This window comes from Drosophila grimshawi, unplaced genomic scaffold (assembly GCF_018153295.1).
Source record: "Drosophila grimshawi isolate 15287-2541.00 unplaced genomic scaffold, ASM1815329v1 contig_1377, whole genome shotgun sequence".
Classification (NCBI taxonomy): Eukaryota; Metazoa; Arthropoda; class Insecta; order Diptera; family Drosophilidae; genus Drosophila; species Drosophila grimshawi.
The window spans coordinates 20,746,694-20,763,409 of NW_025062900.1; the positions used below are offsets into that span (position 1 = coordinate 20,746,694).

General features: G+C 31.8%; 1 protein-coding gene across 2 annotated transcripts in view; it reads right to left on the reverse strand.

Annotated features, from left to right (window-relative positions):
• LOC6566440 (scavenger receptor class B member 1) overlaps nt 1–14,344 on the reverse strand; it is a 28,404-nt gene extending 14,060 nt beyond the window's left edge. The window contains exon 1 of one of the 2 annotated variants that reach the window (XM_001993050.2): nt 2,016–2,616. In XM_001993050.2, coding sequence (XP_001993086.1) covers nt 2,016–2,340 — 325 coding nt within the window. In that variant the 5' untranslated portion in view covers nt 2,341–2,616. Of the gene's footprint in view, nt 1–2,015; nt 2,617–14,288 lie in introns of those variants that run through there. The other variant, XM_032739318.2, reaches the window with a different exon arrangement.
• Between the last annotated feature and the right edge of the window lie 2,372 nt (nt 14,345–16,716).

Below are 16,716 nucleotides of genomic sequence, written 5' to 3' on the forward strand. Positions count from 1 at the left end.
TCATTCCTCACTTTTTTGGGGAACATTTAAAAGTTCTGAGCACGTTTTGAATACAAAGCGAATTTGGCATCAGTTTGATTTATGAACTGTTTGTCATTTCTTGGCTGGCTAAAAATAACAGGCAGACCGTTAAGCCTTTCTCAATGCTAATGCGCGTGGCTCTAATTAGCAATATCCACTTGAATTGTCTGATCTTTTAACATTTAAAATGTACAATTTAATGGTTTTTTTTTTAACCATATTTAAATTCGATCTTTGTAATTAGAGAATTGATGCAAACCAATGAATGACTATCATAGGGTGTTGAAACAACACCATGAGTTGAGGTAACAAGCACGTAATAATTATTACTGTGTAATTATTGTTGTTGTTGGCACTTTTACTTTACAAATCCATGTCATATGTACATATTTATTTTTAGTGTAGTTATTAAATATTTTTAACACTTGTTTAATTAGTTGTAGTATTTTCCATTTTTGTTATATTTGTTATATTATATTTCGTTGCGAAACAACAAATTTTCAAAAAAGTTCTTCAACGTATATTGTTAGACAAATTAATTTATCTACCCCATCCCATCAGCACCTTTGCGTTGTTCTTTGCACTTTAATTCATATGTCGAAAACGTTTGAAATTCATTGTTCTGTTTATTTTTGATTTGTGTTGTTATTTTATTTTTTTATAAATGTATTGCTCACAATTTTATTGTTTATACATACAGATATAAGGAAGTAAATATTCACAAGAATCACGTAATTGCGTTCAATTATTTTATTTTAAGATCTTCGATTCGTTGGCCTATCGTCTTCTATTTATATTTTGTTGGTCAAAATTTGTGTTGGATGTCTTTTGATAGTGCTGCATATACACTTAAAAAGTGCTGCTGTGATTTTTCGACTATTTTTTTTTTTTAGTTTGTTTCGCTCATCTCTTGCCTTTCGTTTGATATTTTGTGTAAACAAACGCAATGAAAAATGTGCGAAATTCGTGTTGTTCTTGACTTTTGAAAGAAACCCGAGCGAGTTTTTCGACGTATTTTGTAGATATGGCCAGGTCTGGGTGTTAATGAAGGTGAGGCGGCAGCGTGTATGAAGCTAAAGTAGTTAGAGGTCACAGCACTGAGCGCTAAACATGTGCAATCTAAGCCGTTACTTCGCTACTAAAGCCGCCAATGCAGTTGCAAATATTGTGAGCGTTTTTTGGCGCGCGGAACAAATGCGCTTGGCAACATGCAACATGAAAAAAATTGGAGAAAAAAAAAAAGCGAAAACAAAGCGTACAAAACACAAACTTGTATTGCCTGCTTGGTTTCTAGGCTTTTATGGCTAGCATATGGTCAAGTTCAGGGTTAACGTCTGACCAAATCGCGTGCAACAAGCGCAGATATGAGTCGCGTTTTAGGCGCGTTTTTCACAAAGCGGGTTTAGTTGTTGGTTACCAATATTATTGACATACCGCTCGCCAAGACTTTAAGCCAAAGTGTGTCAGTGTCAGACTGTTGGTTAATCAGAAAATAAAATAACAACAAAACATAAAGTGCTATGCTAAACAGTACCGATATTTGTTCCGCGTGGCATTTTGAGGCGTTTTTATATGCGGCAGCAAAATATTCATAATTAATGCAGACCAAGCGAAGAGACGACACAAAGCGTACACAAAAGATGCGTTCAATTTTTTGTTTGTTGTCGCTTGTGGTCATCAACTGATCAATGATTGATGAATAAATTTTTCGAATCTTCGAGAAGCTCTTAAAACACACACTTTATCACTTTAGCTCATAATTATTTCAACACTTATTGTCTCAATTTTTTTAATTTTATTTTTATTTATTTTTATTTTTTTATTTTAAAAATCTGAATACACATGGATAGCACGTTTTTAAATAATAATTATTATTGTTATTAATTCATTTTTATGTTGCACACATTTTGTAAATATTTTCAACACTTTTATTTATATTTTACGAATAAATATTTTTGTAAGATTTGTTTTTTTTTTTATTTTTAGTAACTTACGTGTTGGCGAGCGAGCATTGCGTTTGCTGTGATGGCGCTCGTTGAAGAAGCTGCCCAAAATGTCCATGGGCTTCATGGAGCGATTTGCCTTGAGACTCTTGCGACGCTGGGCGCGCAGCAGCGCTGCTGCTGCCGCATCGGATTCTGGCAAGGATATAGCAGTGGCTGGATTGACTGCGGCAACTGTGGCGACTGTGGAGCAGAGTGGTGCTGCTGCTGATGGTGCAGCCACTTCATGTGGCTGACTGACATTCACGCCCACCTCCTCATCGCTAACACAGACAGCACTATAGCGATTCGCAAACATTTTGCCAAAGTCCTTCATAATTGCATATGCATATAGAATTTGTATCTTTTAGTTAAATTTGTTTTCTTTATGTTTTTGTATTTGTCACATCAAATACTTTTGGCTACCGGCACTAAAAAACCGTGTTGCTTTTGCTGCGATAGCTCCTTGAACTAATTTAATCAATCACTTAATAAGCTAGGTATATATTTGATTTTGCTTCTGTTTCATGTGAAATCTTAAAATATCTTTCTATGTGTCTAGCTGGATTGGCCTAAGCGCGTTTTGCGTCCGTTCGCTGGCGTTGCTCGCTTATGAATGGAAACCCGGACGTGCGACAGTCTCACCAGGTAAAGTTACGGCTTTAAGTTTTTCGAATTTTTTTCCATTTTTTTTTTCTTAATTTTGCAGTACGAGTTTTTCGTACGAACGTTTGCCTGTCCGCCAACTATGAATAGTGCGCAGTGCTGCTCTCTCATTCGCTCTCTCTCCATCTCTCTCTCTTTAGTAGTTTAGGGCTGGCTCTCTTGCGCTTGCGCTTGCTCTTGCTGTTGCTGTCGCTTGCGCTCTCTCGCTCTTCCGATCTTTCGATCTTTCGATCTTTTGGCTTTAACGTTGCGTTGCGTTACTTTACGTTTCGGCGCTCAGCTGTTTTGGGTTTTGTTTTGAGCCGGTCTGCCTGCCTGCTTCTGTTGCCGCTGATGCTTCTTAACGTTACGTTATTTGGCTTGACGTAACGATTAGCGTGTGCTCAGCTGTTTGGTGCTTTGCTTCGAGCCGGTCTGTGGCTGGCTGCTGCTGGCTTTGCTGTTATTGTTGCTTGTTAGCTTTAGCTGCTTCGCTCTGATCTAAACCCGAAAATTGTAAACAAGTTACGGTGCTTGCCTGCGCCGTTTCGCATTTTGGGGAAATACCAAATGCTGGTGCGTTCGCCTTGTAAGCGCGTCTGTCAACATTACTCATACGACGCGCGTTACCGCGTTGATTAAAATAATTTACAAAAATTAACATAGGCACTAGCCAAAAGCCATATTAATGACTGCCTCATTTGCTGATAGCTACTACCCATCTAAATACGCAATTTCAATCAAGTTTATTGCCAGCTTCTGAAGCTTGTTACAATCGACGTTGTAGTCCGCCAGACGCCAGGCTCTATCTGCGTTTTGTTGTTTGTTATTTGATATCATTGTATTCGCTTTTATTTATTTTTATTATATTTTTTTGTTGTTGTTGTTATTGTTGATTCGGGCTTTCAATAAAAACCCAATCACCTTCAATTTTGCATGCAAACATCAAGATTTGATTTGTTTTTTTTTTTTTTGTGGGCATATTAATTTTTTTCTTAACTTTGTTTCTTTCTTGGCCGTTTAGAAATTTCTCGAAGAAACAGTTGCCAACAGCTGTTGTCAGCAATATGTATTTTGATTCAATCGATTTGTTTTTTACACGCCCATATTTGCTCAGAGTAAGAGAGCCCAGTTACTCTGAGCAAATATTTAAGTGGCCACTGCACGTTTATTTGCAATACTACTATTTGATTAAGGGGGTACGACAAAGTATTGCACAGCATTGATTGTGGGTTTAACAATCCATAGATTATAATCTACACAACAGATTATAGAAAGCTTGCATCGCTCAAAGCCAGCGATGCTTCCTGTTTGGCAAAAGTTCTTGCATAATATCTACGAATGTTATTAACTATTGGATTAAGTTTTAAATTATTAAGTAAGCACAACGAAAATACATATAAATTGTCAGAAATTACTTTTAATTGTATACCTAAATATATATCTAAATACTCAAGTAATTTCGTGCTTAAATTCATTTAATTGCCTTAAACAATGAATGCTAAATATAAATATATTTACATATATTTATGAAATACTTTATTTTCATATGTTTATATAAATATGTCAATATATTATTATACCTGTGGACATTTATTGCTTGTATTGACTTTTGGATGATTTAACAGTTACTTTGTCCGATATAAAATCACTTTTTTCAGGCATTCGTTTTGCTTTCGAATGCCTTTTAAAAGAGCTTCAAACTGAAAGATTCCACTTTCATTCTTGTCGTACAAAATATCGATTTTTTCTGATATCTTTTACTGGTAATTACATTTACATTCTTCTTTAATTACTTAATGTTACACATAAACAACTTTACAATTAACCATAAAATATTCTCTACGGAGAATCTACATTAAGCCCAACTTTTCCGGCATGTTTTCAAGTACTCAAAACCCATTTGGAGATTCCCTGAACAGATTTCAGAAAAAATAAAATAAATAAGTAATGATAATATAGATTTCGATTGTTGAGTAATTATTGCAACTGTAAACATATGTATTATTTAATATATTTACATTGCATAGATTAAAAAAATGTCATTGAACTTGACGTTGCAATTTTCAATCCATAATTATATTGTTGTTTTATGCGAGACATTTATTTATTGCCTTTTATGAAATTTAAATGTATATAAATGCCATTTCGCATTTTTGCTGGGATGCTTTATCAATTTCCGCATTGACTATTCGTTTGCCGTTAATCTTTGACTCATAGACATAAACAGAAATCCTCAACAATAGCAACAATAGCAACAATAATAACATTATGTCAAGTTTCTTAAGCGTTCCCAAAAGAGATGTCAACTCACTCTTATTGTGCGAATAAGCAGATGACCTTGCCAAAGGCTACTGAACCTACCATTTGACAAATGTGAACTCGTACAAAACGTTAAATAAATTATGAAAATAGGTTCAAAGAGGTCTGTTTGTGTGCGACTTATAAATACCCTTTATATAGAGGCAGCATTTTCTATTTCCAAGCCATAAAAAGGTGGCAGTTTATAGCAGGTTCATCTATCAATATTCTGATATTCTTGAATAAAAATATTTGTCAAATGTGTTTCTTAATTATTGAATTAATTATTTTATTATTCATTTTGCAAATACACATAGAAAGCAGAAACAAATTTGAAGAATGTAAATGAAAGAAATGTTGGGCATTTTGGAACTAGGCTATTACATCATAGGTAATTTCTTCCCACCCACGAAATGCTAAAAACAAGATTTCAGATTTAAGATTATTTAGTCAGAGTTAGCAGGAATTGCTTAGTGTTGCCAGACTGTTCCGAACATAAGCTGTTCAGCAGGATCAGACGAAGGTCGCGAAGAGTTGAAAAGTCAATAGTAACTTAAATAATAATAAACAGGTTACTTGTTCGCCCGTTAATAACGATAAACAAGAACTTTAATATTAAAATAATCATAAGAATATAATAAAATCAAATACAACAATACAGATAAGGTTAATAAATCAGAAGCACGTTTAAGCCAGTTTTCTATATACGGAGAATCGACTTAATCAGTATCTACCTACGTAAATTATCAAATTTTAATTTTCACACATAATATAAATAAAATAGAATATATTTAGTGCTAGTGACCAAAAAACGTATGATTGAAATTTAATTGAGTAAACTGATTTCCTGTTTTAGGAGTTGATTATCATGGATGTGGAAATAAATTAACATTGGGGTGCACTCATTGGCTTAAATGCAATGCGAAAGGTGATGCTGGCATTTAAATAATTGGTATAATTTCCTAGAATTGCTTACAGCTTAACAAATAGCCATTGCAATTTGACGAGCAGACCTCTGACCATTTATTACTGTAAAACAAATGGCTAATTGATATATGTTGTTGATATGATTGGCGATAATTAGTAGCTGGCAGCTCAGTTCATAGGTTGGCTAACGTAGCGGATCTGTATTTCTGTAATTAGCCAAGTTTATTGGCGAATTCTCACTTGTTAATCGTTGGTGGCAGTTGCCATTTGAATTCACTTGGATTAATTACAGATGTAGGAATACTATTGCGACTCTGACTTCATCATCGGAAGGGTCCGCTTGGGGTCACCAATTATTATCGATGCACATGGGTTTTTCAATAATATCATTAGGCACTGGGTGCTTTGACGTCATTTCGCCCCAGAAACAACCGATTTACTTTAAATACGCCCAAATTGTGTTCACGTTCGTTGCTCATGTTTTATGGATTTGCGAGAGAGACTTTGTCATATAATCAATAGTTGCGGGCTTAGTTCGGCGGCTCAACCCGAAAATCAAAATGACAAATCTAAAGTTTAATTTAAATTGGTCACCAAAACAGACAAAAGTTCAATTGTTCATTTGAAAGTATTAAGCGGACTCGTGCAATTTAAATTGGGACACACAAAAAAAAAGAAGACACAAATAATATATCAAAACACTAAGAAAAAAACATTTCAATGAAGAAACGAATAAAAAGCTGCCTAGCCAGCCCTCAAATTTGAAGAACTCATATTTGCAAGCGACCGGACTGACGGATTTGTCTATTATCTATATATATTCTCCAGGCAAAATTAGGATACCCTATGGAAGAGTAAAAAAATGTTATACCTTACGTTCCAATTTAATTACATTTTTCAAAAAAACATTGCGCATTTTTTTTAGGTATTTATTTTGCATTTACCTAATTTTAAAGACAATATATTTGGTATTAAATTAGGACTACTTTTGAATCTATAATAGTATATTTTAAAAATCTGTTCATTATTTAGATACAATTATAAAATATTTGCAATTGATCTGGAGCCAGATAACTATACATATTATAATGCAATTTATATAAAATTTACAAATTTTCAAATATTAAAAACAAATTTCTATAAGAACAGAAATTTATGAACAGTTATTTGTTTTTCTATTTTTGTTATTTTCTATATGATGATTAAATTGAAATTGATGTCTTCATCAGATCATTTTATTAATTTTATATATAAGCTTCATTGCAACTCTGTGCACTATTAGGAATTTTAATTATTTATGCATATTAAAAATTCAATGCAATTCTATCGCACATATATTAGTTACAATATTTCTTATTATATGCTGAGTCAGTTGTGATTTGTCTTAAGACACTGTTTACATTAGAGAACTTGATTTTAAGTTAACCAATTGCCAATTTGATTTATGATGATGCCCTGTCAAAAGTCAAGCGACAACCTATCAATACTAATGATGATGATGATACTTATCGAGTTAGGTTTGATGAAATTACTGCTACAATATAAAAATGCGAAACTCTCCAGATATGCATTTGTTCAAATATATATTGGCATTATGACCTTTGCAAGGCGCAGTAACATGTGCTACTAATCTTATTGAGAATTACGACAAAGCAATTGTCGTTCAGCATTTGTATCTGCATCAATTCTGGGTTGGCTAAAGTACATTCTGACAATTAACATATCTAATAATAAAGCATCTGACACTTAAAGTATCTGACAATGACGTTGCTGTCAACCAGTATTTTATTTTTTTTAATGTAACTCGGTCGAAGTCTAATATAAATTTCGTGGAAGTAACTCCTCGCTTGAGAAAATACAAGTGCGGGATGCTGTACGAGTAAGTAAATATATTAGTGAACACAAAATATGGGTAATTGGCCAGCTCGATTTCACGTGCTTTTTAACCTTCGCCAAAATGCTTGCAATCGTATTATATATTTATTTAACTGAGCAGTCAAGTCAGTAAACAAAGATTCTGCTTCGTCATGCCGGTGCGAAAGAACCTGAACACAGATTCAAGCAAAAAAACATTTAAAAAAAAAAAATATAAAAACAAGAAAAGTTAGTCGAGTTTGCTTAACTGCAGATATCCTGTATTTACAACATTTTTTTTATTAATTAGTTTATCTATTTAGTGTTGAATAAGATCAGTAAACCAAAGAAATACAAAAAGTTAAAATAAATTATTAAAAATGTTATAAAACGTAATAATTTTACATCTTAGTTTTTAATTATTCAAAGGAAATTTAAGTCTTTTAATTGGCAAGAATTGTTTATATATATTTTTTTTTGTGTTTTTAAATTATTTTGGATTGTCATATAAAAGAATAATTATAAATGCAAGGGTATTTAACAGTTGGTAATTCGAAGACAACAGCTTCCTTCAGGTTTTTTGTTTTCATTCTTTGGCTACAGAACAAAAACAAATTTAATCACAACGACAAATTGCAATGGAATTTCACAATATATGCCAAAAATTTATCATTATACTCTGATACATAAAGTATAGGAGAATATTTCTTCAGTGCAAAGTGTTTATGAAATCGATTAAACTGAAATTAGCCAATATATAAAATCACATATTTTAAAACTAGAGTCACGAACTTTACATAAGATCTTGTTGCCAAAAATTGTAAATGCCTATATTATTTGATGGCTACGTCCTTCAAAGATCGATATATATTTTCTTAAAGTCTATGTCTTTCGTAATTTTATACCTAGATTGTGTAGGTAGATTGACTTCCCTCAAGGATTAATTAGGTGCCAGAGTATTCCGCAGTCGGTCACGATCGACCTTCGCACTTCTTTTTTATCTTTTAATACTCTTTCAGATGCTATTACAATTTGAAGTTTGTAACTCATCCGATCCCAATAGTCGACATTTTTCTTTGCCAAGATAACCAGAAAGAAGTCATCAACTTCGGATAACTATATCATATAAAAGTATTCATAAGAACAATTGGTCGGGTTTTTAAAACTTCCGTTTGTAAGGGTAAAGAATCTTCGACTTGTTATTCTTTTTTTTTTATGTTTGTAGGATCGAACTCTGGCCGGGCCTCTCATCATCGGCGTCATAAGTTATTTGACAACGTCGAGTCAGCAGTTTTGGTCAAGTAGCTTTGAGTATGTTTTCATAAGTGGAATTTTTATCATATTTGCCATTTAGAAGTTGATTGTGCAAAGAATTTTGACGAAATGGCTTAACAAATTAATAAATGCTGGGAGATATTTCAAAGAGAGTTATATAGATAGAAGGCTGTATCTAGGAAGTATTAAATGTGTAGAAATGTTTTTTTAAGTGAAAACTTATGCTCATTATTCGAGTACGATTTTAATTGATGACAAAATTATGTTAATTATACAACGAATTAATCTATCCTTACATAATTTTTTTAATTATTATTAAAAGGAAGATTTTGGCAGTTGAATAGCAGGGCGGAAGATTAATGATATCTTAATAACATGCGCTCTCGAAAAATTAACTTAAAAACGTTCAACTTTAAATTTACAAAAACTCACACAAGAAGGGCAACATATGCAAGATTAATGATCTTCATAAATAATGTTGTAAAAAAAAAACTAACTTAAAGATTTTACCTTTACAGGGATAGCCCTGTTCAAGTTCAAGTTCTGAATATTAAAAAGGTTAAGTAAAATATGAATAATTATTTAAATCAAGCTGATGACTTTGGCAAGCGTATCTTTATGTAATTAACAAACTAATCAAGACTATTTGTAGTGGACTGTTTAAATATTTATTGATTGAATTTGCACATTTCCTTCATTCAACTATATGACCCAGCGGCTTAGTAACTAAAAAATCTTTAAAAGCCCTAAAAAAAGAAATACAAATCAAATAAACAAAAACAAAATCAAAGACGTCGCGCAATTGAGTGAAACCCGCTTTTTTTAGTTTGTTTTCGAATTTTCGGCGGCTAATCAGGAATTCGCACAGAATTATCGTAGTCGGGAAACGGGCGCTACTGGTTTGGATTTTTTTTTATTTCTTATTTATGCTTTTTGTTTTTTTATTTATGTTTTTATTTTGCTGCGTCGCAAAAACCAAAGAAGGGCTGCTACACTACACTATGTGAAATATACATCTAAATAACGATACATGTGTGTGATACACTCAGAAAAATAATCATGAGAAATGCTGGAAAAAATGTCTGGTCTATAAAAATAATTCTTAGATTTACACAACAAATTTCTTGATATTAGAAAATATTTTTTTATATTTTTCAGAAATGTATTTCATAATAATAAAAAATATATCTAAAAGCAATCTACTTTAAAACAATCTTTCTGAAATAGAAATGAATAATATAAAATATTTCTAAAAAGTAGAAGTACAAATAATAATTTATAGAATAAATCCTTTTAGAAATTCCGAACATGGTAATGAAATTTGCTTTTTAGACTTTGTATTATTTATATTCTAAATTTTAGGTAAAGAATCTCGAAGAGAAAAATCATGTATTTAAGCTAGGCGACAAACTGGCAATTTTTCAAAATACAGAGAAACTTTTTTCGAGTGTAGGAACTGGAAGAGTTTTCGTCTTTATAAAACATTGTCGAGCCCCGAAACCTTGTAACACTTTCGTTGTAGTCGAATTTTTTCATGAACGATGTAAAACGATTAATACACACCAACAATACCGTAAGGCAGTAGGGCAAGTGGCAGGTGGCAGGAGGCAGACGGCAGACGGCAGACGGCAAGTGGCAGGAAGTTATTATTAATGCTTATACACTTGTCTGCTTGTATATGTTTATGCCTGCCCAAGTTCAAGTTCAGCATCAAGCACACAATATACAGCATATATATTTATATACACAGTTAATCAATTACTATGACAATCAAAATATTTTATATGCCAAACATGCAATTTACAATCAATTAAAAATACATAACCAGTCATAAATCTTCATATACCTGGCTCTACACCCGTAAATTATTAAGCAATGTAATATATAAATGAGTAATTACGCTAAAGCAAACAAAAAAAACTACAAATGAAGACATTAATGTGTTATGAAGCCATAACAATAACCATAAAGCATATGAAAACCTGCTATAATTATATAGCCGGGATGTCAGGTTTCATTTTACAAATTACTTAATCAAATTGAGTTCGCTATTTATTGAGTTAAAGTTCAGTAAACAGAACTCTGAATGTTCACCAAACTGTGACGAACGACATTTCCAACCGCATACGATAGTCTAAGCTGAATATGTTGATAACGTATTCAATCTCATTTTAATGGAGTAAGTAAGAGTTACAAGTCATTGAACTGTTTAAGAATATATATGTTAAGGTTCTCGTATACCATACACAAACATACATTTGAGTAACAGAATTCGGTATTTTGGTTCTAATACAATCTTTTCGGGACAAATAATTTCAGTTCCGGTATTTGGTTTTACATTTTTTTTTAATTTAGTACTGATTGCAATTCCAATTCGAAATTTCAAACGGTAAAAATCCGGTTTTGTTTTGACACCCCAGTTTAGGTGAATTTATAAGCTAAGAGACAACAGATCGATAGACGGAAAAGGAAATTTTGACTTAAGTCGTCGGGTATAAAATTTGTGTGATAATCGCAAAAGCTATAGCTGATTTGCATAAAACACAATAAAATCGAATTTTTGTATCTAAAACCATTTTTTTCTTTTTGCTTTAATTTGTCAAAAAGTAAGGAACGATTACCTTGAAAATAGGTAGAATCCGCACTGAAGATCTTGCAGGTGAATTAATTAATTTGACGAAACCAGTTAGAATATCTTGCTCATTTCTGAGAACCACTCTGAGCGTATCCGAGATGCCTTTAGACACTATTGATAATAATTATCCAAAGGAATAGTCAGACCTATTTGAACGGGTTTATCTATCGGAAAAATACTTTATCTTTTCTCTTTGAGATGGGCTCGTCTCTAAGCCAATCCGACTATTGCTGCTGATCAAGAGTATCTATGTAATATATATATGTAAGAGCATTCCTAGTTTTTCGCAATGAGAGATCGCCTTTTTGGGGTCAGAGGTCCTTCTGGGAAACACGTTTGCCGTCCACGTGACTCACCCATCAAATTGATAATTATTTTATAGTTCATCATTTAAAATGATTATAATCTGAACTAATTGAAAATGAAATAAAAAGGGTGTGTTGGAATTGTGCTAAAGTATGTAACAGAAAGAAGGGAGCATCTGCGTTTCCATAAACTACACATGTATTTTTTATCAGCATCGATATCGGAGTCCATCTGGCCATGTCCGTTTTTATATGTAAAATATTTATTGTTTGGTGCCCTTTCTTATAATTAAAATATAAATTGCAAATAACAAAATGTATAATTTTAAAGAAAAAGCTTTATCTTTTATTGAGTATAAACATATTTTGATATTATATTGATCAGTTGTAAAATTCCATAGTATTGGTGTCTGAAAATCGAAGCCGTGACTTATGATAGGAAAATACTTCGTCTGAGGGTATCTTTTAGTCAATTTCGCTTAACTAGAGTATTCTGACATATTTTTATTGTAGATTGCTAGACTGCATCAAATAGATTGTAAGTGTTCCGATTGACAGCTTTGATTGATGCTTTCAGCTCCTATTTTTCTAATTATATAAAAATTACTTTTAACTTTTTGGGTCAACTGCGGGCCAGCAATAACATGCATTAAGCCACTATGCCGGCAATATTGTATTGATTGTATTTTTTATAAACAAACATTATAGATTAATAAGAGATCAATGCACTGATAAGTATCTCTATGCACATCAATTAATAAAGCATAAAAATGTTAGTCAAAACAAATCATGAAGTACATAATCATTTTTAGTGGGCTAGGTTTAGTTTTTGAGATTATTAGCATAGTATTCTAATAATGCGCAAATATTAATATAATTCATTGACAAATTGATAAGGTTGCATTAGGACAATATGCCCTGAAAGTATGATTTTTCTATCTGACTAACTATATATGAAATAATAAGATTTTATGAACACAAAACCTGATAAATAAAATTGCTGTTAACTTCATCCAGATAAATTTCTGTCATGTCCACCCAACATGAATCAAAATAAACGTTCGGCAACACTCAGAGAAACAACCAAATAACACTGAAATTTCGAAAATGGAAATCCCTCAAAATTAAAAACTGAACTTGAAAATGAAATGTGTTAATTACGAGTTGTATTTTTGACAAGTGAATCAAAAGTAGAAAGAAATATAATTTCTTACTAATAATCGAGTAAACTGACCTTGGCGCCAAACGTATAGCGACTGTTTCTGAGAGTGTAGCTAATCGAGATAGATCCAAAGATCCAAAAGTTGAACTTCACTATGAACAACATTTCTTACATTCCCATTCTTAACAATATAAGTCTCCGATGTTTGGCAAAATTGCCGCTTGATTTAAATGAAACAGCTGATTGGCCTATTTTTATTTTGTCGTTGCAAATTGAATAAAAAATCAATTTATGAAAATATAATATAACCAATACTCAAGAAACAAATTTAAAAGTTATAAGGGATTTTATTTCTTATTTCCTATCAAATTAAATTATAACAAATAAAGGAAAAAAACAATCACATTGATTAAATTTCAATTGTATTTTACGGAAGCGCATGTCTTTATTTACAAACCCGAATCTGACGTCAAACGAGTGCCTAGAACATTTTCGCATATACAAATGTATGGATTTATGTATGTACGCATTCAAAGATTTAAGGTCATATATATTATATTTGTAAATACAAAAATTTCGGCTCGTGTGTCACACATGAGAATGTCGGTGTTTCTTATCGGATATTCATGAAATGCCTCCAGTTGATCAATATTGTACCAAAGGTATATTCAAAATATATTGAAATGCTATAACTATTATCAATATAAGGGCAGTGTACAAAGTACAAAATAAAATTAATTTTATTTCCACGGGATATACGAGAACATCAACATGCATACGAGCAGACGGACTGAGCTAAATCACATCGGGTATTGATGCTTATCAAGGGTATATATATATATTTTATGAGGTGGAATATGCTTTCCTCTGCCCCTGAAGCACTTTTATACAACTGTATTACGATTTACCATGTGTTCAAGGTAAAAAATTAATAATTAATAAATAAATTAATTAATTAATTATACCTTCAATTTAGTTTTAACTACCTGCTTTAAATATCACCGGTTGAAAATGTTTAATTACATAAGCAAGGTAGATTTTTTTTAAGATTAAATTTCTACAAAGATAAAATTGTATAGAATTCGAAATTCGAGCGTACTAAAATTTAATATTAATTTTATTATGATATAATAATAAAATGAATTTGTTAACACAAAAATTCACATCTATTTAATACTCACTTTTGGGTCTTCTAAACATATTTTGGTCTGCCGCCTGGAAGTCACTTTCAACTTGCAATTCAGCTTAATTTGTTATATAGATTGTGCACTGTTTAAATTGTGTTTCAAATTCCCAGCAATAAGCCAGAAATTTCGAAAATGTTCAAAACGCGACTGTTCAAGCTGGCAACTGCCAGCAATCGAATGATTTTTAATTTGAATGAGTCGTGGCACAACAGAATGATTGAAATATTTGTTGTATATATTTATATATATATATATATGTATATACAAATATATAAGAATAAAAAGTAATACAAATAAAAAAAATCATTTCAATCATTCTGTTGTGCCACGGCTTGATTGTATATATAAGTATATAATCTATAATATGCAATGGGGGCTTTTCGAGCGTCAAATTGGATCGTCATCTGTGTCTTATCAGAATCGCGACTTTTGATCACTACAAATAGGCAGACAAACACAGACAGACGGACAGACAAACATGCAGACAGATGAACAGAAATACAAAATCCAGTCAAAGTTAAGAGCTTTTTGGCTCGACCCAACAATAGGGCATCGAGTCTTTGACATCAGTCAACTTAAATGAATACCACACACTTTGGGCCCTAATTGGGTCAGTTTGGTTGTTAATCAGCTTATTGCACTTTTGTGTTCGTTTTCTTTGTCTTGCGACGAAGAGCGAAGAGTCGTTGGTCTATTTAGCCGAAGCCCTGAACCATATTTTCCATTGATTTAACCCCATTTATGGCATCTACTATTTATAACAATCTTCTTTGACTTAAACACGCACGCCACACTTTTATTGCCTTCGCTGCGCTGAGCTAAATGTAACCGACTAACTTGGGGCTGCTCGAGAAAAAACCAACGAAATCTCTAATCAAAATACAATGTACAATGTAACCAGCTGAAGAAGTCGTTGAACGTCGCGACGAACGTTGGACAACGACGACTACGACGACGACAAGGAAGGAAAGGCAGGCCGGCCACACAGCACAATAAGAGAAGAAACTGAAACGAGTGTAAACTGCGATAGCAGAGATCACAACAGAGTGGTCCTCATAGCTGCAGAGCATATCTAAGAACTAACTGTAGTTACATAAATATATATATATATATATATATATATGTATGTTTGTATGTTTGTCGCATTCGGCATACCATTCCAATGGGAGAACAATTATTTTCAACATAATTACTTACATACATATGTAAATTGTAAGTCAAAGGCATAACGACTGATTTAATACTCTTTAAAGACATGTTTAAGAGAAAGTTATATTTATTGTATTATTTAAAAAGAAAAGCGAATTATACAGACTCATATTTCTTTCATTAAAAACTACATTTTAAACTTATTGTAAAATTTATTTTTGGCTTAATTACATTTCTTCTGGGATATGTGCAATTCAGGTCACAAATGTTGTAGCAATTTTGCAATTAAATACCACCAGAAATTGTTACTTTAATTTAAAAAGCACAAATATATTTTATTTTTAAAATATATGTAATTCACCTTTATTTTTTTGTATTTTGCTGTGTCAATCGGTATCACGTTACATACATATTTAACATTAAATAAATCTTTTTTTACACTTGTTTTATTTTATTAATTTAATATCGTCCATTTAATATTATCTAATTTTATTTGTAACTTTAATCTAAAATTATCAATTATTAAAACATTTTTCACAAACTGTGTACTCATTTTAGCTCACATTAAATCATTGAATATACAAAAGTATTACCAGCTTATTATAATTTAATTTAACCCAATTTTCATTTTTTTTAATTATGTGTCGCTTTCAGTATGCGTATTATAAGCAATAATATATTAACCGATTTTATTCACAATTTATTTTTGAACAATCATGCAAAGTCATTAAACTTTAATAACTAAAATACTGTCAAATATATATATATTATATATTATATAATTGCGCAAATTTCAATTGCTGTATCCTTACATATATACATATTCATGAAATTACTTTACGAGTGGCTTGTTCAAAAATTCCAATCAATTGATATGTAATTAAAAATACACCATTTAAAAAACAATCAATAAAACTTGTTTACAACAAATCCTGAAATTTAAATAAATATACGTATGTAAATTGCAAATTGTAAAACGCCTGTGCATGCCTATGATTTGATAACTATTAATTTGATACTCTAGCTTGACATTCAGTTAGCTAGATATGCATTTCTATTCAATCAAATTACTGAGAGACTCCCAATCTAATTATATATTCTAGAAAAAGGCTGGCGACCCTTCCATTGCGCCAAAGCTCCCAACTAAGATCTCCAAAGCCGCTCTCTCATATCACACATAGAACGGATGCCAGCAGCAACGACCCTAATGACTGATAAAACAAATGCTTTATATTCATACGATAGATGATTATATGCACATATAAAATATATA